Source organism: Suricata suricatta, chromosome 6, assembly GCF_006229205.1.
Source record: "Suricata suricatta isolate VVHF042 chromosome 6, meerkat_22Aug2017_6uvM2_HiC, whole genome shotgun sequence".
Taxonomy (NCBI): domain Eukaryota; kingdom Metazoa; phylum Chordata; class Mammalia; order Carnivora; family Herpestidae; genus Suricata; species Suricata suricatta.
In genome coordinates this window covers 144507424-144531608 of record NC_043705.1, presented here as the reverse complement: position 1 = coordinate 144531608, position 24185 = coordinate 144507424, and the positions used below count along the sequence as shown (strand labels likewise).

The following is a 24185-nucleotide window of genomic DNA, read 5'->3' as shown; positions in this document are numbered from 1 at the left end:
CTTCCCATTCCCCCACCTGCACCTCTCCCTTTCCATGGTCCCCTGTTAGGTTTCTCCTGTTAGACCTATGAGTGCAAACATATGGTATCTGTCCTTCTCCGCCTGACTTATTTCGCTTAGTATAACACCCTCGAGGTCCATCCATGTTGCTACGAATGGCCAGATTTCATTCTTTCTCATTGCCATGTGGTACTCCATTGTATAGATAAACCACATCTTCTTGATCCATTCATCAGCTGGTGGACATTTAGGCTCTTTCCATGATTTAGCTATTGTTGACAGTGCCGCTATGAACATTGAGGTACATGTGCCCCTGTGCATCAGCACTTCTGCATCCCTTGGGTAAATCCCCAGCAGTGCTATTGCTGGGTCATAGGGGAGTTCTACTGATAGCTTTTTTGAGGAGCCTCCACACTGGTTTCCAGAGCGTCTGCACAAGTTTACATTCCCACCAACAGTGTAGGAGGGTGCCTGTCTCTCCACACCCTCGCCAGCATCTATAGTCTCTTGATTTGTACATTTTAGCCACTCTGACTGGCGTGAGGTGGTATCTCAGTGTGGTTTGAATTTGTGTTTCCCTGATGATGAGTGATGCTGAGCATCGTTTCATGTGCCTGTTGGCCATCTGGATGTCCTCTTTGGAGAAGTGTCTATTCATGTCTTCTGTCCATTTCTTCACTGGATTATTCAGGATTTTTAATGTTTGTATGTATGTATTTATATATTTAAGTGTCGTTGACATGTGGTAGGGACCCCTCCCTAAGGAGAGAGGAAAAGAGGAGAGAAGACTCTAAGAGACACACAATGGTCAGGTTATAATAGCAATTTACAAGTTTATGGATTATGCACTGATCACCACAGTATAGTGACCATCTGCCCCATTACATCACTATTACAGTGTCAGCGACTGTATTCCTTATGCTCTGCCTTTTATTCCCATGATGTACTTATTCCATATCAGGAGGCCTGTGTCTCCCCCTCCCTTCACTCATTTTGCTCAACCCCCTCCTTTCTGGCAACCATCTGTTTGTCTCTGCATTTATAGTTCTGACTCTGTTTTCTTTTTGTTTATTCATTTTTTAGACTCCACTTATGAGTGGCATTTGTCATATGGCATTTGTCTTTCTCAGTCCGACTTATTTATTTTTTTAAGTTTATGTATTTATTTTGAGAGAGGGAGGTAAAGAAAGAATCCCAAACAGGCTCTGTGCTATCAGCACAGAGACTGACACAGGGTTTGAACTCACAACCATGAGATCATGACCTGAGCCAAGATCAAGGGTCAGACACTTAACTGACTGAACCCCCAGCCACAATGACAGTCTGACTTATTTCACTTAGCAGAACACCCTCTAGGTGTTCCATCCATGTTGTCTTAAATGGCACAAGTTCATCCTTTATCACGGCTGAATAATACTCCCCCAAACAATCTACAGATTCAATGCAGTCCCCAAAGGCAATTTTCACAAAACTGGGACAAATAATACTGAAATGTGTGTGGAACCACAGAAGATCCCAGAGAGTCAATGCAACCCTGAGACAGGAACAAAGCCAGAGGCATCACAATTCCAGACGTAGGACAAAGCTGTAGTCACCAAGACAGTCCGGTACTGGCACCAAAACAGACACATGGATCAATGGAGCAGGAGAGCAACCCCAGAAATGACCCACATTTATATGACCAATTAATTTATGACAAAGCAGGAAAGAAAATCCAATGGGAAAAAGACAGGCTCTTCAACAAATGGTGTTGGGAAAACTGGACAGCAACATGCAGAAGAATGAAATTGGACACTTTCTTAAACCACACACAAAACTAAATCCAAAATGGATTAGACACCTACACGTGAGACCTGAAACCATAAAAATTCTAGAAGAGAGTGCAGGCAGTCATTTCTCTGACATCAGCCATAGCAGCGTTTCTCTGGATACATCTACTGAGCCAAGGAAAAGAAAAGCAAAAATGAACTACTGGGACCTCATCAAGATAAAAATCTTCTGCACAACAAAGGAAACAATCAACAAAACTAAAAGGCAACCGATAGAATGGGAGGAGACTTTTGCAAATGACAGACCACATAGAGTTAGTATCCAAAGTCTATAAAGAACTCATACAACTCAACACCAAAAAACACAACATATGTTTAAAAAATGGGCAGAGGACCTGAATAGCATGACACCCTCAAGGTTCATTCACTTTGCTACAAATGGCCATATTTCATTCTTCCTCATTGCCATATAGTACTCCATTGTGTCTATAAACCACATCTTCTTGATCCATTCATCGGGTGATGGACATTTAGGCTCTTTTCATGATTTGGCTATTGTAGAAAGAGCCACTATGAACATTGGGATACATGTGCTCCTATGCATCAGCACTTCTGTATCCCTTGGGTAGATCCCTAGCAGTGCTATTGCTGGGTCATAGGGGAGTTCCATATGTTTGCATTCATAGGTCTAACAGGAGAGACCTGGCAGGGGACCTTGGGGAGAGGAAGGGGGAAAGAGAGCAGGGGACAGTGAGGGACACAGATCAAGGGAGATGACTGAATACTGACAATGAACCATGGACTGAAGGGGGAAGGGGAGGGAGGGGGTGATCATGGCGGGGGGCACTTGTGGGGAGAAGCACTGGGTGTTATACGGAATCCAATTGACAATAAACTATTAAAAAAAAGAATAAATAAATTAAATAAATACTATTTCATACTTTAAATAAATAAATAAATAAAAATAAAAAATGGGCAGAGGACCTGAATAGACATTTTTCCAAAGAAGACATCCAGATCACCCACAGACAATGAAAAGAGGTGCCCCATTGCTCCCCATCAGGGAACTATAGATCAAAACCACCAGAGATACCACCTCACACCTGCCAGAATGGCTAAAATCAAGAGGACAAGAAATGACAGGTGTTGGCGAGGATGTGGAATAAAAAAGAATCTTTGTGCACTGTTGGTGGGAATGCGAAATGGGGAAGCCACTGTGGAAAACAGTATGAAGTTCCCTCAAAAAATTAAAAATAGAATTACCATATGATCCAATATTTCCACTAATGGTTTTTACCCAGGGAAGATGAAAACACCAATTCAAAAAGTCACACAAGTCCCTGTGTTTATTGCCACGCTATTTACAATAGCCAAGACCTGGAGCAGCCAAGTGTCCTTGGACAGATGAATGGACCGTCAGTAGCCTCATTATCATACTAAAATTACCCTCTGCATATTCAGCACAAGCCCCAGGAAAAGGAGACTGCTGGCCCGGTTCCAGGAGTCACAGCTTCGGAAATTTTTCCCGTGATCCCCTTATCTGCCGCAAATACTGACGACCTCGTGAAGCAGCTCCACCCGGCATGGTCCTGCCTGTGACTCACCCACAGGGGACCCACTGCGGTTCTGTAGCAGAAGCTCCTCTCTCACTGCACTCCCAACCCCAGTCTTCTGGAAACCGAGCTCAGCCCAGGTCACGCACAAGTCCCTACTGGCCTGGGAGAAGAAAGTGGATTCAAAAGACACACAGAGGAGAAGGGATATAACCAAGAAGAAGAGAGATCCGGAACATTCTAGAATGTCCTCAGTTCTAGGAACAAAAAAAAACACACATAAGAAGGAGTGCGGCTCTGATGCCCACAGGCCATTTCACAGCTTACGCGGTACAATCACAGCTGCGCTCAGGAAAGAGTAAATACCTGAAACTTTTATTTGACAGTCAGAGCCCAGCCAGCCAATGCCAGCTGAGTTATTTTGTGAGCTTAAAAACCGGGTTAAATAATATGCAGGCGCACACACGAGTGGGGTCCTTCCGCTGCGTGAGCCTTACTTAGTCAGAGAGCAGGGGGAACTTTCCCACGAGGCAGGTTCTGGATTCCTGACTCAATGACATCTCCCCAGGCAATTAACTTGGCTTCCGACCATCACACAAAGCAGAGCACCAGACAATCGCGCGACAGACAGACGTGTAGGACAAAGGGCGGGAAGTCATGGGACCAGACGTGAAGTGAGGGTGTGAGCACACAGGTCTGATGAGGCCTGGGTCGGGTCAGGGTCAGCACGTCCTGCTTATGACCTTCAGGCAGCAGAGACCACTGCTCTGTGCGGAGACCAGTTGGGCAGGGCCTTGGGCGGCCGCTGTCCCTCCATGTAGTCACATGTCAAGAACGTCTGACATTTTGCGGCAAATAGTGTCCCTTTAGAGTGTTTAATCAGACTCGGACCTTCGCAGACGGCCTCTGCCTCGGCTGGTCACCAGATCTGACCTCCGCCGGCGCTGTGTGGCGGTGTCTGCTCTCAGCCGCGCTGCCCGTGGCTGCTCGCGTGGCCGCTTGGCGTGAGTCCCCGGCTGACGTGAGGGACTCCATCTTGCTCCCTGCAGGGCCTCGGTCCTTCACGTCTGCCACCTGCACAGGCTTGCTTTTGTCTGACGACACTTCACATTAAAAAGGGCACCCAGTTCACAGTAATTTTAATTCAACTCTTTATCTTTTTTAATTTTTATTTATTTTTGAGAAAGACAGAGAACAAATGGGGGAGGGCAGAGAGAAAGGCGGAGAGTGGATTGAAGTGGGCTCTGCATTGACAGCACAGAGCCCGATGTGACTCTGACCCATGAACCATGAGATCATGACCTGAGCTGAAGGCTTAACCAACTGAGCCACCCAGCTTCCCCCTCTTTAAAAAGTTTTTGTTTATTTATTTTTGAGAAAGAGAGAGAGGGTTAATTCAACTCTTTAAAATGGTTCCAAGGGGCACCTGGGTGGCTCAGTTGGTTAAGTATCCAACTTCAGCTCAAGTCATGATCTCATGGTTTGTGAGTTTGAGCTCCACATCGGGGCAGCTGCTTTCATCATGGGGCCTGCTTGGGACCCCCTTCCCACCCCACCCCCACCAGCATGCTCTTTCTGTCTCTCTCTCAAAAATAAACATTAAAAACATTTTAATGGTGTCAAGGACACCTGGATGGCTCAGCTGGTTGGGTGCCCAAGTTTTGATTTTAGCTTGGGTCATGATCTCATGGTTCATGAGATTGAGCCCAACATTGGGGTCCACGCTGAAGGCAGAGCCTGCTTGGGATTTTCTCTCTCTCTCCTTCTGCTTCTCTTTCTCGCAAAAGAAAATATAAATGAATAAAAAGAAAAAGAAAATGGTGCCAAAATCTTCTTTTTTATTTTCATTATTTAAAAACTTTTTTTTAATATTTATTTTTGAAAGAGACAGAGCAAGAATGGGGGAGGGGCAGTGAGAGAGGGAGACACAGAATCCCAAGCAGGCTCAGGCTCCGAGCTGTCAGCACAGAGCCCGACGCAGGGCTCAAACCCACGAACCATGAGATCATGACCTGAGCCGAAGCCGGCTGCTTAACCACTGAGCCGCCCAGGCGCCCAAACCTTCTTTTTTTAATGGTCTCAAAGAACTCTGAAATTTATTGACCTACGGCAAATAATTAAATTAAAGACACTATGTTGAAGCCTAAAGTCTACAGCAAATGTGTGATATTCCGGATTTTGGAAACAGGTTTACTACATAGATTCACTACCCCAGAACCACACACACACACCCACAGTTTGAAGACAGATGGTGAGCTTGTTAAAGAAAAAAAGAAAGTTGTTCAGAACATAGATCAGGGACAACAGGGCTTTTCCCACAGGCCAGCAGGCTGCCCCACGAGCATCTCGGGGACACCGGGGCCCGAGGACGGCTATGCATCCTGCTGCACTCCCGGGGCAAGCTCCCCACACCGGAGCACAAGGCTAGCGATGTGCCAAGTTCCTTCCTGCAGCTTGGCCCCACTGCGGCTCAGGGAGTTCTAGAACTACACAGAAATACGAGTCAACTCTGCCCGTTGCTGCTGGAGGTGCTGAGCTCCCCCAAGAGCCAGGCTCCTGAGCACAGAGATGAGAAATAGGAGTGAGAGTGAAAAGAAAGGTCAGGGGCACCTGGGAAGCTCAGACGGTTAAATGTCCGACTCAGCTCAGGTCATGATCTCGTGGTTGATGGGTTCGAGCCTCGCATGGGGCTCTGTGCTGACAGCTCAGAGCCCGGAGCCTGCCTCGGATTCTGGGTCTCCCTCTCTCTCTGCCCCTCATCTGCTTGCTCTCTCTCTTTCTCTCTCAAAAATAAATAATAATAATAAAAACATTTTAAAAAATACTCCACAGCTGCAAAAACATTCCAGAAAAAAATGTCCAGAGGGTCCACAGAGACAAGCTACCATTTCCTTGTTGAGGCCCAAGCTGGTTAAAGAGAAGGGGTCTCTCCTCCCTTGCCACCTGCCCACTGCGTGCCCCGGGCATTTGAAGAGTGCCCGGGAGCTGTGTCTCCACCCCCAGCTGCCGGCTGGGCCTCCCCTCAACCCCCTGTGCATGTTCCAAACCAACAGAAAGAGCCAAGAGGCTCAGAAGACACGCGCCTTTCTCTTCTATAGGTCGGGGGCCACCTGGTGCAGGAGCCCCCGTTTTCTCCGGTTTATATCCGAGACAACAGAACACGAGCAAACCAGCTCGGATTCCAGACCCGCGTTACAGGTCCGAGGGTTGTGTGACTCATTCTCTTGGAGATTTCCCTCTCCTCAGGAGGGCATCTGCCCCAAGGGGAAGGCCAAGACCCCCTCACTCTCCGGGCTCCCCGGGGTCCAGCAGGGAGCCGCCTCTGCTCGGGAAGCATCTTCCTCTGATGCACGGGACTCTGACTGCAAGGTGCCATGCAGCACCGGCCCCTACTGAGGTCAAGTTCCCGGCTGGCCACCAGGCCCCTCCCTCGTCCCCCTCCCCTGGGGCATCCCCCCAACCCCGGAAAGGTCTTCCTTTCACTTCCCGGGAGCAGGAAGTCTTTCAGCATCGGACCCTGACTCCTCCCTGCCCAGGGCTATGACAAAAGCCAGTCTGCACAAGGACTCAGCCAGCCCTTGTCAAATCCGGGGCTGGCTGGTCCCAACCACCTAACTCAGAATTTCTGCCTCTGCCCAGGGGTGCGTGGTGGGGCCAGCAGGTGCTGACCAGCAGCTTCTTCCCTCGGGGAAGGGGTTTCCAGTCACCACAGGCGAACCCATGACCATTGCAGGGGCTGCTGACACCACGGGGCTCCCCCGGGGCAGAAGCCCAGAGCTGGGGGTGCTTCAGACCCTCCCTCGCTGGCCACCCTCTTCCCCAGTCTCCCCCTCGCTGATCCCTCCCTCCCGGCGCATTACGGAGGGCAAGCGCCTTTCCCTGCGGCAGAAGGAACGTCCGCCCGCGGGGTCCCCACCTGCTTTCAGACCTCGTCCCGGGGGCAGGGGCGACCTGACTGGCTACAGCGAGCGGCCCGGGGCTCTCTGTGCTCCCTCTGGAGTGAACACATGTTCTCTGTTCCTTAGTGGGGTGGGCTCTGTCCCTGTCAGGAGGCAGTGTTCCAGAACAATCTGTGAGTCGGGGTGCGGACACGTGTAAGTCAGTCCTTCCGGGTGGGCCTGAATAAAGCCTGACTGAGGCCCTCACTGGCGCCCCCCGCAGGCATTGCCTGTAACAGAACTGACTTTGGATCTCTGTCTGTCCAGCACTTCCTGAGACCTGAGTTCGGGAGGAGAAGGGAAGGCCCCGTGGATGTCCCCTGAAGGTCCGGGGTCTGCGCACAGCCCGGCACACATGGATGGGAATGGACCTTGGGGACCGTAGTGTTGGGGTCACAGATCCCAGCAGGCTGCTGACGTGTGGGGGCCACTGGGGAGCTGTCTCCTGGTGGTGCTGGCTTCACAGCCCTGCCCTCGGCTCGTATCCAACTCGAGTCACACGCAGTCGTGTCGGATGGCCACACAGGCGGCTGACCTTGGCAGGGACGAGGCAGGCACGGACCTACCGAGCAGGTGCTGGGAGAAGCATGACATTGGGAAGTGTTGTGCCTCAGGTAAAGCTCTCCTGGACACGGCCAACATTTGGATCACTCTCCAGGCTTTGAAGGACGCTGGGGGCGCATTTTTCAGCCAGGTCTACTAAAAGACAGGCAATACAAAGAATAGAAAACAATTATTTAGCACTTACTATTTGTGGTAGGCCAAAGTCCTGGCTTGGGGAACTTGTAGCTGTTAGCGTTTATGCAAAGGGGTCTTTGCAGATGTGTGAGTAAGGGGCTGTGAGATGGAAACACTGTCCTGGGTCACTCAGTTGGCCCTAGATGCAAACTCAGACGTTTTTGGACGAAAGGTTTTGACTGAACCCGGAAGAGGGAAGGACATGACCACAGAGGCAGAGAGGGGACAGATTTCTGTCCAGTGACACTGACTTTGGACCCTGGCTTCTGGAACTGGGCGAGAGCAGATGTGGGTTGTCTGAAGGCCAGTGAGGGGGGGGGGGCTGTCCAGGGACAGTAGGGCAGGGAGACCCCGCTCTCAGGGCCTACATGTGGGAAGCCTGTAATCACGGAAGCTTACGGGGCTGGGGCTATTATCAAGCCTGATGGCTTGTGGAGGAGGCAGAAGAAGCACAGAGAGCAATAGCCACTTCCACATTGTCACACAGCCAGGAAGGCGGAGTCAGGACCACATCCCGGCTCTCTGGTCCCAGAGCCTCACGCGACGTAGGGTCTGGTGCAGGCATCAGGAGGGTGCCGGGCCGGCTGGAAGGGCACTTGGGGCTCCAGCTCAACCTCCTGTGAGGCTGTGACCCGTCCGGGGGCCCCAGACACACACCTGCCTCTCCCCCGGCCTGCTCTCCCATTGACTCTGATTCAGTTACCGTGTCCACATACACAATTCCGGCACATAGTAGGTGCTCAGATGTGAGCTGAAGGGATTGATTCTAAGGTAGGTGATACGTGATGGCTCTGGTTTGCAGAGCCCCATGACGTGCCCCCACCCCCCAGGGGAGGCCTTGTTCATAAGTGGATCCTCTGGAAGGAGGGCCTTCTGTACTCTCGGGGGCAGAGCTGTGACCCGGATGACAGAGCCACCTCCCGTCCCCCCCAGAAGCTGCCCCCTCTCCTCCACGGAGGGGGAACCCCCCACCTTGCTGGGGGCCGTGTTGGGGGCCCTTCTACGTTGGCTCCTCCGCATGCCCCCTTGGCCCAAGGCTGCCATTTGGATTCTCTCTACATGTGGCAGCCTCCCCGTCATAGGTCCATAGGTCCCGACACCACACCGGCCCACTGGGGTCACTGCATGGCCTCTTGTGACCAGGTGCTGACAGGTAGGAGGGGATTTGACTAACGGGCGACTCTGGCAGACGTCAGCACCGTGGCGGGGACACAGCCTCACCTGGCCAGAGGTCCCGGCGACACGGGTAGGGCAGTGGCACTTCCTGCCTCGGAGGTGGCGAAAGCAGAGACCTTCACCCAGGAAGCCAGGCCCAGGTCTGTGAACCTCAGGCACGCTCCCCGGAGTCAGCTGAACCCAACTGCACATCCATGGAAACAGTTACGAGCTATTCGTCCAGTCCCGGGAGAAGGCTGAGCCTCTCCCTGGAAGGGGATGTGGGCAAACACACCTACCAGCTGGTCCCCACCGCCCAGTCTATGCACCCAGGGGAAGAGGCTCGGCTTATCTGGACGGTGACCTTGGGAGAAAGGGCCGTCACGGTGGCCCGGCTGCTGCCAGGCCCCGAGAAGCTGCTTTCTCTGCTCCTTCCCGTGACAAGCTTTGCGGCCAGATGCCTGTCAGGCTGGGCTGGGTCCCATCTGATTCCTGACCTTGACCCGAGGCAGCGTCCATAGCCTCCGACCCCCTCCCACAGCCCCCCACTGCTGAGCCGGTGCAGTGATGTTTGGGGATGCTTCAACGTGGCACTTTCTGCGGCCCAGGGACAGATCTGTGGCAGACCAGAAGTCTGACGTCTTGGAAGGTGGGGCCATGCAGGGGACCCAGTTCAACACCAGGGCTCATGGGGGCCGGATGACGTGGTGTTAGTGGAGGTCCAGGCCTGTAACTGGGGTTGGGCCTTCCTGGCTGGGGTTCATCGAAGGAGCGTGGCTTGTATGTGCTACTAGGCCACCTGCCGCCACTCCAAAGGGTGACAGAGGTCACTTGCCCCGGGAGGGGGCTAGCAAGGGGGAGGCGTTGTGTGGACACCAGCGAGGTCCCAGAGAAGCGGAGGTGCAGTGGTCCCGAGTGTGCAGGAAGCCCCTGCCTTCTGGGAGACCCTCCTTAGGCATCCTCCTGGACGGATCAGCCTGCTCCGTTGGGGCGCCAGTGCCCTGCCCACCACCTGCCCTGCTCCAGCTGTCAGAATCAGGTCACTGGATGGGCAGCTGATGGGAGAGGGCTGGACTGAACCAGGGGACAGGAGACAGGAGCCTGGGGCCCAGGGCAGGCTGCAGGGATGGGCCAAACTGCAGAATCAGGGAGTGTTTGTTCTGGGGGGCAAGGGGGACAAGCAAGGGGTGCCGATAGAGGTGAGGGGGGCTGAGGCCGGCACCCTCAGAGGCCAGTGTTCCCTGAGGGCATGTCCTTGGGTCTGGGCTAATAGTGGCAGGCTGAGGCATGGTGAGTTAAAGCAAGTGACTTAGAAGTAAGGTGGGGGGTTTCTGGGAGGGTCAGAAGCAGGGTCCTTCAGATGGTGCTGCATGTGCAGGAAGGGGTGGGGGGGTGCGGGCAGTCTTACCAGAGCCTCCCCTAGGGCTCCGGTCCTCTGTCCTCCTTCAGCAACAAGCTAGGAGCAGCCAGAATGTCGCCCAGTTGGGTAGGTTTCTCAGTGAACTGCAGGACTGGGAACCCCAAGCATGTCGGCACCCGACCAAGGCCCGGGCGCGGTGCCCAGAGCTGGGGGCTGACCTCAGGGCAGGTTGCTGACCGTGCAAGAGCAGCCCCCACGCCGGTTCTTCCAAGCCATGTGGCTTCCCTGAGGACGGGGACCCTCCCTTCACACCGCCACCATGGCCGGCTCTCATTCCTTGAACCTGCCCTTGGCGCTGATGGGCCTTCTCTCTAAGCATGTGCCTCTGTGCCTGAGTGCACCACCCCCCCAGCCCTGCAGCCGTTTCTGGCTGTGCCACCACCACTCTGCCCTGACGTGATGTTTGTGTGGTCCGCTCTGCTCACTGGTGTCCACTGAGGTCCGCCAGCCCCCAGGCCTCCCTGGTTTAGACCTTTTCCCGGAATCCGATCCATCTTTCCCCCTTTCTAGTCTGCCTGTGCCCGTAAGTATGGCAGAGAAGAAGCCCAAATAATTTAAAATGTTCTTGAATTGAAAGGCTGACACCTGGCTTGTGTTCTAAGTACAAGATTTCAAATCCTACTCTCTGTGCTGAGTGTGGAGCAAGTGAGCTGGCAAAGGGACACACAGATGAAGTGTCCACAGTTAACCAACAACCCATCTGGGCAGACATGTCTTCTACGCTAGCCACCCCCGCTCTGGGCAGAAAAACAATGTCAGTCTTCCGGCAATCTGCACGCCAGAACTAAGGGCTCATACTTTCCCCCTCAAAGGATGGAGTTTCTCGGGACAGGCTGGAAGGTCCCAGGTCCTCTGTAACTGCCCAGGAGAGCGAGAATCATGGAATTTTTTGGGAATCATAACAGGTGTAAGAAACTTGGATGTACACCTGTTTCATCGTGCAGCAGCTGATGGAAGCTTCATGGAAGCTTCCGGAGTGTTGGGTCCCCGAGTGGGACAGACCCAGAGTGAGCCAGACATGATGCTGTGAGGCCGGGTAACAGGAAGAGAAGAGGATAGGACGTGATGGTCTGTTCTAGAAAGGCATTTGTGATAACCTTATGACGTAAAATGACCGGAGGGAATGATGGTGTGGCCCAAGACCATCTGGACAGTGCTTTCCTCAGCTAAGTGACTTTTCGAGGTCCACGTTAATGCGTCACAGAGTGTCCGACCCTGCTGGCCAGGGCCTGCCGGATGTTTGAGGCAGCGGAGTCTGTAAGACTTCATTTGTCTTACTATATATTTCATTTATTTTCAAAGTCCAGATTGTGTCGACAGGTGTGATCAGATATGTGCGCTTATCAAGCTGGCTTTGACTTGGAGACATTTCAGAAACACCAGACCGAACACACCAGTTCTTTGGGGGGAACAGGTAGAGAAAGCGTGAGAGCGAGAAGCTTCTACGTCCGTGACTCCATAAAAATCGTGAATTCAAATTCCCCAAAAGAGACGATTGTTCAGTTGTTAGAAATCAGTGGGAATGTGTGTGTCCTGGTGAGGAGTGTGGGTCTGTGACACATTAAGAATGTGGTGACGGATACTCCGGTCTTAGTCTGTAGAATAGTTATCATGTGGTTACTGATCTGGAATTCCGTAATATGGGAACGTGGGTTTTTTCGTCTCGTGAAGACAGAACGAGACAGCTGAACGAAAATTGCTCAGTAATGGAGTCATGATGCTAATTAGCTGTACACGCAGGCAGGCTTTTCCGTTTGAATCTTCCCAGGGCGTTAAGTGCAGCACAAACCAGGGTGTTTGCAACAGCGTAGATGAGCTTCTTTATCTGAAAATTGTCCAGACTCTTCCCAGATGGTTTTGCAAAGACAGACTGGGTTCTCTTCTCCCACGAGTTTCATGAGCCTGATGGGCAGATTTTCCAGTGATTCAAGGTATTTAGAAATGAGCTGTGATACGGGAAGAATGAATCAGATTGGTCACAACAGATTTACTGTGCAGACCGTGGTCTTCGGTCCGTGGAAATGTTAAATTCTGTTCAAAAGATACCATCTTTATTCTGGAAGGATCACTAGAATTATTTCCCATGTAAATCAACTGGATTTGGAAGAAGATTTGGAGCAAGGGAAATGTTGATGTTCCTGTTGGATGTGGCCTTTGCTGATCTGATGTTGTCCGCTATGTTTTTTCCCCGAGGAATTTGTATTATTTTTCACTTAAGTACATTAAATTTCACTGACATTGAATTTTTCCTAAACTTATAGAGCAAGTCTCCTGGAAGTTAGGAAACGTGTCCATGCTCCTGTCCTGGTGTTCTCCATCTTACTATATTTACTTGACAAATATGTTAATTCTTCAAGTTTGTTTTTATTTAATTTGAGATAGATCATGAGTAGGAAAGGGGCAGAGAGAGAGAGAGAGAGAGAGAGAGAGAGAGAGAGAGAGAGAGAGAGAGGATCCCAAGGAGGCTCTGTACCATTAGCATGAAGGCCAATGTGGGGTTTGAACTCATGAACCGTCAGATCATGACCTGAGCCAAAGTCAGAGGCTGAACCAACTGAGCCACCCCAGCACTCCTCAAATATTTTAATTTAATGTTTATTGAATAATTCATTTTATATTTCAGTTTTCCTTTGCAGTACAGGTGTAATTTGAAGAGTAGATGATTGGCGCTCCTGGATGGCTCAGTTGGTTAAGTGTCCAACTTCGGCTCAGGTCATGACCTCACGGTTTGTGAGTTCGAGCCCCATGTCGGACTCTGTGCTGACAGCTCAGAGCCTGGAGCTGCTGCAGATTCTGTGTCTCCCTCTCTCTCTGCTCCTTTCCTGCTCATTCTCTCTCTCTCTCTCTCAAAAATAAATAAAGATTAAACATTTTTTTAAAAAGAGTAGATGATGGAATTTTACTTCTGTAACAAAATCTAAGACTCCATTGTTTAAGTATGACTGATACACCGTGTTCCATTAGTTTCAAGGGTTAATATTTTGTTTTATAATGAGCAAGTTTATAAATTTTTTTAAATGTTTATTTATTTTTGAGAGACAGTGAGCAGGGGAAGGGCAGAGAAAGAAGGAGACACAGAGTCTGAAACAGGCTCCAGGCTCTGAGCTGTCAGCACAGAGCCTGATGCAGGGCTTGAACTCACGAACTGTGAGATCATGACCTGAGCCTAAATTGGCTGCTCAACTGACTGAGCCACCCAGGCGCCCCTATAGTGAGCAAATTTAATGTATTTTAGAGATTCGTATGCTTTTTTATGTCTTCTCTTGTCACATCTGTGCCTTCTGATTTTCATTTTTCTGTTGCTATTCTCTGTTTTTTTTTTTCTATTTATTCAAAATCTTGGTACTTTTCTCTCCTCACCCATCCTTCCCATCTTTACTACGGTATTTACTTTCGACTTTTCAAAAGGATTTTTGCTTCATTCCGTGATCTTCAAAGTTACGAATAAAATAGTAGTACACGTATATAAAGCAGAGTCCCTCGTCCACAAGGTAAAATTTTCAGAGAATTTCACTTGGCTTTTCTGCCCCTTCTTCCCCTTCTGCTTCTTGAAAATATCATGTAAAATAGGAAACGTACTCATTTTATTGCCTCATTTGGTTACACATACATCTGCACGCATGCTGCCTTCTTCAGTGATCACCTTAGTCATTCTGCAAGGTCAAGAGTCCCTGGACTCTGGACCTATTTTAATGCTAACCACTACGCATGTGACTCTCTGTTTCCCAAATAACAAGCCCAGATGGATATAGATCTTCCTAAAGCTGAAAAAGAAAACCCTATACTTAGGATATTCCAGGCAAAATTAGTGACAAAATGCACAGCCAGACACATCCTGAGAAAACACCAAGACGTGTGTTCTCTGAGGAGGGCCCAGGCTGAAGGGCAAAACAGGCTCCCGTGAAAGTACAACCAAGCGTCCAGACTTCTCTGCAGAAGCAGACACTGGGCGTCCTTGACAGAAAAAAATACTGTGGTTTGGACATGTATTCCAAGCCAGCTGTGTCATAACTCGGGGGACAGGATCATACTGCACCTTTGGTCCCTGCCATCCCTCCTCGATGACAGGCTGACTTGCTCAAAGTCTTCCATCATCTTCCTTGGGGACACCCTACCCCACGGTGGCCTCTATTCCTGTGGTTGTGGTGGGGGGACAGGCAGAGGCTCTTCTGTGCTCCAGGGACCATGGCCTCTAACCCTAATGCTCTGCTGTTGCTCTTGGCCCTGGATAAGGAAACTGAGGCCCCAAGAGATCAGGTCAGCCAGAAAGGTCCCGATGGAGTGCTGGACACAGAGGTAAGGACTCAGGGTGGCCCTAAGTCTGAAAGGAGGGGGGGCCCTGTTGGAGCTGCCATTCAGGAATTCACTGAGGGACTCACTGTGTGGTTACATTTGAAAAATAAAGAGAACTGGGGGGAAAGGAAGGTAAATGGAAAAGAAGAAAATGGAGTTTTATAAACGGAAACAAGAGGGGAAGCCCTGGAGGTGGTGTATCGGCCGTGGGCGCCTCACTCGGTGCCGCCGTCCAGTGGACCCCATGCCAGTCCCAGATGGCAGATGCCTGCCCACGGGCGGATCCCAGGATCCCTTCCAGGCTGGACCACCCCTGCCGTAGTGCTTTCCAGACCAGTCAGCGCTGGCGGACTGACGCTCACTGCAGGGACTCGCATCTAGAAGCTTTTCTACCGAGGCACTTAATTCCACCTGAATCGATTAACTTAAGAAATGAAGACTGTGTATCGTATGTCTACTTCATTTCATTGTTCTAGTAATTCATTCTTACTGCACTAAAAATGTGTCTGCTACTGTTTGGGAAAAAAAGAATGTCTCCTCACCACCTGTTGTCCGAAAAGCAACTTTCTGGATACTCTCTCTTCTGTTGCTGCCTCCTCAAGGCTCCCATTGTTTTCCTTTTTTCTAAAACCTTCTAGGAACAGCTTCCCAGTCACCGTGTCGGGAACAGCCTCGCTTGATGCTCTCTGGTGCCGCCCTGCTGGTGCAATGACACGTTCCAGGAACGAGGGGCACGGAATGAGAAACTCCTTGATGTAAGAGATTTCTGAACTCGCACCTCCTTTCCCACACATGCAAGGGCACGCCCCTCCCTCCTGTTTCCTCAGTGGATGCTCTGGGAAGCTGGCCACCTGGGCTCATCTCCACCCCATCTGCCCCCAGTGTCCCCAGGAAGCAGGTCACTTACTCAGCTGGGAACTTTGGAAGAAGACACTAGGCCTGGTGACCCTCCTGTTCCTCCTCCATCTTGAGAGCCTATGCCCTTAATATTGTTGGTCCCTCTGGTAGTGCCTTCAAAACAGGGCAGGGATGGGGAGCCTGGGTGGCTCAGTTGGTTAAGCGTCTGGTTTCAGCTCAGGTCATGATATTATGGTTCGTGGGTTCGAGCCCAACGTTGGGCTCTGTGCTGACAGTTCAGAGCCTGGAGCCTGCTTCAGATTCTGTGTCTCCCTCTCTCTCTGACCCTCCCCTGCTCACACTGTCTCTCTCTCTCTCTCTCTCTCTCTCTCTCTCTCTCTCTCTCTCAAAAATAAATAAAACATTAAAAATATTAAACAAAAAACAAAACACAGCGCAGGGGTTGGTGGGAAGAGTGAATTCAATGTCTAGGAACCTTGTCAACATAATTGTGGGGACAGTAAGTACAAGTGGAGGGGGCTTGGGTGGGCTTTGGGGTTTATGTTTTAGGGTCTGGGCACCCTTCAGGCCGAGCAGCTGTTTGGTTAGGCTGCTCCGTTTTCTTCTCCAACTCAACTGCCATTTTACTTTTAGAGCGAGAACCGGCTGACCTTCAGGCTCCTGGACGCTCTGACGGTGGCAGGGGGCCACGGCTCTGGGGACTCCAGGCCCTGGCGCACAGATCTTGTGGAGGAAGGGCAGAGTCTGGTGCAGAGGTAGGAGCCGGTCAGTCAAGGTGTGGCTCGCGGTCTCCTACCTCATACGGGCGGGGGGCAGAGATGCCATTTTCACTGTTTGCACTTCCAGAAGATTCCAGGATGTAAAGCCAGAAGCAACGACAAGCACAGAGCGCCTCTGAACACCTTCATCAGTGATTTCTGTTCCACGTGGGGTTCCTCCCACCCTCTGTTCCGGCACTCGCTTCCCAGACGCCCCCTGAAGGTTCTGGCTCTGTCGGGCCACAACACTGTGGAGAGTTGTGCTGAGTACTGAGTACTGGCCGAATACTGAGTCCTCTCTGCCCATCATGAGTTCGTTTTTCTAATTGTTTGCAGACTGGGGATGGGTAGTGGTGAATCAGAACACTCAGGTCAACATCATGAGCACTCCATTCGGTTAAAAGCATTCAATTTAAAAAGCTTTCTTAATTTTGAGACAATGCACTGAGCATATATATATATTTTTTACTTTCGAAAAATGGAAGCCTGGCAATTGGAGGTTGGTGTTCTTATAGAATTTTCATTTGGAATTTTACTGGATCATAAAATCCAGAACTCTGGTCTGCATTAGTGTTTTCTGTGCTGGCAATGAACTAGTTATTTATAAAGTCTGGATTATTCTTAAATTGCTTTCATTTTAGCGATTACCTGCTTTCTAACTTCTGCCCATGCCATCTCTTAGATGAACTTGGCACAGCCCATGTTTCCACAGCCCCATTATCTCATGCTGGTGGGGGCCTCCGTCGTTTCGCACCTGCTTCCTGGTACAGGAGCCCGTGCAGGTCTCTCCCTGACTTGCCCAGCCCTGCAGTCCCCTCTCGCCTCTGGGCCTGAGACACCCTACGTGAACTCTTGGAAGGCTGCACCACGGACTTCCTCGTCCATCCAGAAAATTCAGCTGAGCATCCTGCAGGAGGACTGGCCAGGAAGGAGCTGGCCGTGACCGGGCGTGTGTGAGGGGAGCTCCCTCAAGTCTGTTGGCAAAACAGGGGCAGAAATGAGGAAACACTGGCAGCGGTGGCTGTTGAGAATGAACACTTGTGTGTTCTAGGGGGATTCAAAGCGTTGCAGGAGGGCAGATGACTGCCTGGGGAGCGGGGTGGGACCCAGGAGATGCAAGTGTCCTGGAAGGAACTGGATCACACCCACCATGATGGTTGCTGAAGAGGCTGTAGAGGATCCCGTCAGCCGGCTGCTCGCAGTCACCAGTGTGGACAGCTCCCGCCCAAGTCGAGAGGGTGCTGGTGAACGGGGCAAGGACCAAGCACAGGACATCCTGACAACAGTGTAGGGGAAACAGCATCTGAGAGACTCGGGGGTAGTGTCTGCACAGATACTGCTGTCAAAAACCCACCTCTGTGCTTAGGAGCCAAAATGTAACTGGAAGATCAAGTTCAAGATAAAGAAAAACAATAGCTTTATTGCTTTGCGGGGCAAAGGAGGCTGCTGCCGACTGTGGCCTTCAAAACCCTGCAGCCTGCCTGGAAGTAGGGGCTAGGGGGCTTCAGAGGGAGAGGCAGAGCCAGCTGGTTTGGACTCGAGTAAGTGCCTGCAGCCTCCTTTGTCCTTTTCAGGGTGGCACTGGTTAACCGGTTTCGGAAACAAAGGGTCCGGAAAAGAGAGGAGGTGCGCAGGAGAGGAAAAAGGTTACTTAGTTTAAAATCCAGCTCCCTGTGGGGCGCCTGGGTGGCTCAGTCGGTTAAGTGTCTGGCTTCTGTCCAGGTCATGATCTCACGGTTCGTGGGTTCAAGCCCCACGTCGGGCTCTGTGCTGACAGCTCAGAGCCCCTGGAGCCTGCTTCATATTCTGTATCTCCTTCTCTCTCTGACCCTCCCCTGCTCGCGCTGTCTCTCTGTCTCTCAAAAAAAAAATTTTTTTTAAAAAAATCCAGCTCCCTGAAGCATTAGTGCCGCCATTTTGTTTTTGTTCAACTTTATGTTTTTAAGGGGTTTCAACGTGACCTCCTTCAGGAGCCAGAAGAAAGTTCTTTGAAACCCTCTTGGAAGGACCTGCCTCCCTGACACAAGAACATGTAATCTTGAAAAAAAGAGGGGACAAAATGAAAGTGAAAAACACAGAGAATAATCTACTCATTTATCAGATCCTCACTGGTCAGGATGAACACAGAACAAAGCCAGTGGAGCAGCTACATGGAGAACGTGCACTCTAAACCCTTCAGGACGTAAACTTTGACCCGCCTCACGTCATGGAGGAAAGAAAACAAGAGAAGAGAAACCTCAGTGATGTCAGACATCGCTCCCAAGAGCATGCGGACAGCTGGTTTCCACATGAAACAGAGCAGATCGGGACTGAGAGGTGCCGGACACCTCCTCCAGGACGCCGTCCGCACGAGCCCAGCCAGGACTGACCAGGGCTCTGGTCTCCTTCCGGGAGGAGGAGGAGCATTGGGCACCAGGACAGCGGAGGCCCGGTCTGGTGAAACACTCAGGGAGGCTGTAAGATACAAACCTAATATAAGAAACGTTAACTGGGGAAGAATGAACTTCACAGTTGAGAAAATGCAGAGAATGAAAAGTGTTCCGATCAAAACTAGGGGAAATTGACCTACAGACTTAAGAAACCCACAGGGGCACCTGGATGGCTCAGTCCGTTGTGCGTCTGACCTCAGCTCAGGCCATGAGGTTCCTGAGATCCAGCCCGGCATCAGTCAGACTCAGTGCGGTCAGCACAGAGCCAGAGCCCCCTCAGGCTCCCCTCCCCCCTCCTTGCACCTCCCCCGCTCTCTCTCTCAAAAATAAATAAAACATTAACAATTTTTTCGAAATAAGAAAGATCCTTATATTTACATTAAAAAGCATCATAATTCCAAAGCAGCCCACACTAACTGATGTACTCGCTCACACACAAGGAGGATGCCAGACAACTACTCACTCAGCTCCCTGTGTTTCTTCTTAAAATGCAACTATTCTTGGGGCGCCTGGGTGGTGCAGTCGGTTAAGCGTCCGACTCGGCTCAGGTCATGATCTCATGGTTCGTGGGTTCGAGCCCCGCGTCAGGCTCTGTGCTGACAGCTCATTTAAATAATTTTTTTAAATGCAACTATTCTTGAAAAGACTTGTTCAGTGTTTGCCTTTCCCACTTGAGTTATAAACTCAACGGAGACAGACACAACACAGGTGTTTGTGCACTCAAGCCACACTATCCCTGCACACACTCCCACGTGCAGGCACACTCTCACACACAGATGAATCGGTTCAAGGCGGGCTCCCCTCACCAGTAGCACGCCATCTCAGAGCCGGACCAGCCTAGCTACAACCCTCCCCCCCAACACTGAGGGCGTCCCCGAGCTGTCCCCTCCCAGCCCTCATCCCGAGGGGCTGCCTGTAAACTCCATTTCAGCCTGGGCTGCCCCCCCTCAGGGCTTTGCCCCCTGCAGGTGCCCGGGGCCCCACCCACTCCCACAACACCCGTCTCTAGTGATGGCCCCTGGGAATCGGGATGTTCATGTCTGCAGCCTCTGGAGATTGCTCAGGCACCTGAGATGAAGGACCGCCCCCTCCAGGAGCCTTCTCACGGCGATCACTGGGCCCCAACCTGGGGGTCACTCTAGGAGGGGGCGCCTACAGGTGTTGGGGGAGCAGCTGACTTCTTCCAGGCCGCGTGATCTGGAACCACTTCCTTGGTGAGGGGCTGCCCCTCTGAGGTCAGAGGCTGGCCTCAGGTGTGGCCTGGTCCGTCAGGGCTCGGGATGAAGAGGACCATGAGCGGACGTTGGCGTGAGAACTCCTTCCGGGCCCCAGAAGGCTGGCTGCGGCTGCGGCGCACAGGTGGGTGTGGCCTCACGGATCCGGAGGCCAGAGGCCCAGCTCAGGGGGTGAGCGCCCTTGGCTCCGCCTGAGAATCCGGTCCCGGCTGCTCCCCCTCGTGTCTCAGGGGCGTCTGGCGATCCTGGACACCCCTTGGCATGTAGAGGCACCCCCAGATCTCTGCCTTCGTGTTCCGTGGCCCTTCTCCGTTTCCAGAACTGATGACAAAGGCAGCCAGATCAGCGGGCCTGGTCCCCACACCAGGTAAGCAGCCAGCACGCGGGCCCTTGAGCAAGACAGAGGCTTCTCGTGTGATGTGGGGGCTGCCTCACGCATCCATGGCTGCCCCAGACGTCTGTATTTGTCTGACCCTTGTGTTCATGAGAAGGAAATACGTGTAGCAGCAGTCAGTGTGAGTGTGGACCCGGGGACATCACGGAACAGTGCTGGGTCTTAGTTCCTGAGGTTTCAGACACCTGTTACCTCATGAATAAGGTCGGCACTGGAGACTGGGGGAGAGAATCGTGGGGAATGTGTGGTGATTACCAATGATAATGACAACTAATCTGTGTATAATAATGATTATCCTCCCACTATAAATCATAATTATAATAGTAAATAGTTATATTTTATATAGGAATCTAATATTTGAGCTAATGTCTTTTTTTGATTTTTTTAAATGTTTTATTTATTTTTGAGACAGAGAGAGACAGAGCATGAGAGGGGGACGGGCAGAGAGACAGGAAGATGCAGAATCCGAAGCAGGCTCCAGGCTCTGAGCTGTCAGCACAGAGCCCGACACGGGGCTCAAACCCACATGACATGAGTCAAAGTCAGAGGCTTAGAAGTTGGAGGCTTAACCAACTGAGGTAAATTTCTATGTGTTTAATAATAAAGGGAAAGGAACTCAAAAATGCCATGTTTTGAGTTTAGGAATCTCACCTTGTTTGTCTCATTGGTTCACCAATTTCCCTTCTGCTTTTTTCTAAGAGTAAAGCCTCAACGTGAGAGAAGAGACCAGATTCTGGAGTGTGGCCAGTGGCAGAATCCACGCTGGGATTGGATACAGAAGGCTGTGAAGGACCCCTGGACCCACCAACCAAGGGTGTGGCACCATGTCCGCCCTAGCACGCCACCTTCGGGGCCAGCCGGGACTTGGTTGGGCCTCTGGAGGAAACGCAGGGGCTGATTTAGGCCCGGCCAACCATTCTGGAAAAGTGGCTCTTCCAGCGTCTCCGGATTTCCTAACTTGTGCCGCGTCAGACTCCGGGACAAGCTCTAAACAAGACACAGGCCTGTCCTAATCTCTCACTTTGGAAATGTCAAGCTTCTTACATCAAGAATGTCCCTTTCAGGTTTCTTACTATGCTATTTTTTTTAGAGGTACTCTCTCTGGTCGTAGGCCAGTGAACCATCTTTTAGAAAAACGCTGTAAAAGCTCAGGCCGGGAGCAGTGAGCTCCCCGCTGGGAACCTGCTGGTCACCGGGGCTTCTGACCACATGGTTATACAACAGAGGAACCCACCCCCTACGTTCAGTTAATTTGCTAGAGTGGCTCACAGAACTCAGAAAAACGTTTCACTTACCAGGTCGCCAGTTTATGATCAGGATGTAGCTGAGAAACAGGCACATGCGGAGGTGAAGAGGTGAGGTCTGGGGAAAAGGCACCGAGTGTCAGCCCTCTCCGCGGTACCACATTCTCTCTGCTTCTCACCAGGCCCCAGCGGGAAGCTCTCTAGCCCCGCCCCCTGCGGGTTTTCTGGCGGTTGCATTACCTGGGCACGACTGATTAAATCCTAAGCCTCACACTTAACCCCCAGCTCCTGTCCCCTCTGCAGGGAGAGAAGGGACCTCTGGGAGGGCCTGGAAGTTCCAACCTTCTAATCACAAGGTTGGTGCTCCGGGCAACCAGCCCCCTACATTGTTGCAAAGTAACCTTATTAGCATCACAAAAGACACCGTTAGGGCTCTATTTTCTTGGGAAATTCCAAGGGTTTTAGGCGCTTAGTGCCCCCAAAACTGAAAGACCAACTCTGTGTGTTACTGGAAATGCCTGGGCTCACATCCCTCCACCGGGTTCTGGTCTTACACCCTGTTCAGCAGGCTCCCGCCTCTGTGCTCCCAACCTGCCCCAGGCCGGGTTTGCTTTCTGTGTCATTCCAAATATTCCTGGCCTGGGATGAGCCGAATTCAGAGAGCCGCTGAAAGAACTGGAGAAGACTCATCATTGTCAACGATATTGTTTCTTCACTATGGAAAGAGACTCTTTGGGGATTACTCAAAAAGGAAAAATAAAAACCCTCCTAAAACGGAATCCTTTTATACCAGCCTCTTTTCTTTCATTCCATCTGTTTCAACATAAAAAGAGAGGCCTGTTTGTCTTCAGGTGATCTTAGCTCGACTCGGAAAATCTGATTCCCCTGCAGGTACCTTCCGCATAATTAGAAATAACTAGAGATGCGTATTTATCAAGCACCGGCGGGAGGGAGCCTGAGCCCCCTGCACAACTGTTACTGACCCCGAGGTGCGGCCCCAGCAGCCCCACGCCCAGGTCTCCTGGGCCCGCTGCCCAGGGCGCTGAGACAGACCTGGCCTGAGCTGGAGGAAGGGGCGGGGCGGGCTGTGGCAGGTGTCTTGAAAACCACCCCCAGTACAGGCCATTCTGTAAAACTGTGTTCATTTTGAAGAGTGTTTTCATGTAGATTAATATGAAAGAGAGAAAGAGCCAGAGGGCGAGAGAGCCAGCCACCGCACAGCCAGGGAGGGGCTCTGCTGTCCCGGCCCAGGATGTCTGACCCCTCAGGACGGAAGGAGGTAAGACACACTGCGGGCTCAAAACTAGCCAGGCAAAGGAAGCCGGAGAGCACAGTCACCTTTTCCTCCCCATCTTTCTCTCCAAAATGTGCAAAAGAGGCAAATGTGGGATAAAATGAACGCAAGGGTCACTGGCCCCACAGGACTCGGGGCCCTGCCGTCCAGCACCTGCAAGAGGTAAGCGGTCCCGGAGAGGCGCCGTCAGCGGAACAGAGCGGCCCCAGGCCCCCTGGGAGTGAGAACACGCGCTGGCGCACTTCTGCACGGACGCACATCCGCGCATCCACATGCGCGCACGAGTGGGCATTGATGAGCAGGGGCGCCGCGTTCAAGGGCACACACGCGGTCGCACACAAGCCTTGGGAGACGGCCGACTGGGCTTGCTGCCAGGCCGGGGTCGGTGGGGCACCTGCTGCTGCCTGGGCCTCCGGCAGTCCGCCCGGGCCCACAGCAGTAGCAACCGCAGGGCCTCCCAATAGATTGGCTACACGCGGGCAGCCACGGCGACCCAGGCACGCGTGGCAAAGCCAGGGAAGGGCAGGTGTCCCCGGGGCCAGGGGCGCCCCTACATCCTCCGGGACGTGACCAGGGGATGGAAGTTGCTCCTCGACCCCCTCGTCTCCCGTCACTTCCGCGGCCGAGCGCGGCGCCCGCAGTGTACGCCCAGATGCGCACGGCGCTCCGAAGCTCCGCGCGCCGCTGCCTTGCACTTGATCTCCCACCGGCTGCGCCAGCGCCGACGCTGCGGGGCCCAGGCAACGCCCAGCCTCGCTCGGCAGGTGTGGGCGCCCGAGGGGGCTCAGGTCTGGCCCGGGGACGCAGGGGGGAGTGCGCGGCGGGCGCAACGGGACCGCGGGTACCCAGGGCGCCTGGAAAGTGTGACCCAAGCTGCTCACCACTCGGAGCCTCCGGGCCACCTCTCCACCGCGCGCCCCCGGGAAGGTGGGCGAGGCGCCGATAGGCGGCCGGGAGCGGGGGTATCCTTCCCAGCCTGCCTCCCGTCTGCCCCACCCCGCCGCCCTCTTCCTCCGGCCTCTTCCCTCCCCCGTCGGTCCCCCCGCCGCTCCCCTCCCCTCACCCGTGCTCTCCGCCTCCCCCGCCCTCCTCCTCCCGCCGCTCCCC

General features: G+C 52.2%; 1 protein-coding gene across 1 annotated transcript in view; it reads left to right on the top strand.

Annotated features, from left to right (window-relative positions):
- The first annotated feature begins 23655 nt into the window (after nucleotides 1-23655).
- ADAMTS16 (ADAM metallopeptidase with thrombospondin type 1 motif 16) overlaps nucleotides 23656-24185 on the top strand; it is a 143236-nt gene continuing 142706 nt past the window's right edge. Inside the window, exon 1 of the mRNA XM_029941294.1 lies at nucleotides 23656-23919. Coding sequence (XP_029797154.1) covers nucleotides 23656-23919 — 264 coding nt within the window. The remainder of the gene's footprint in view (nucleotides 23920-24185) is intronic.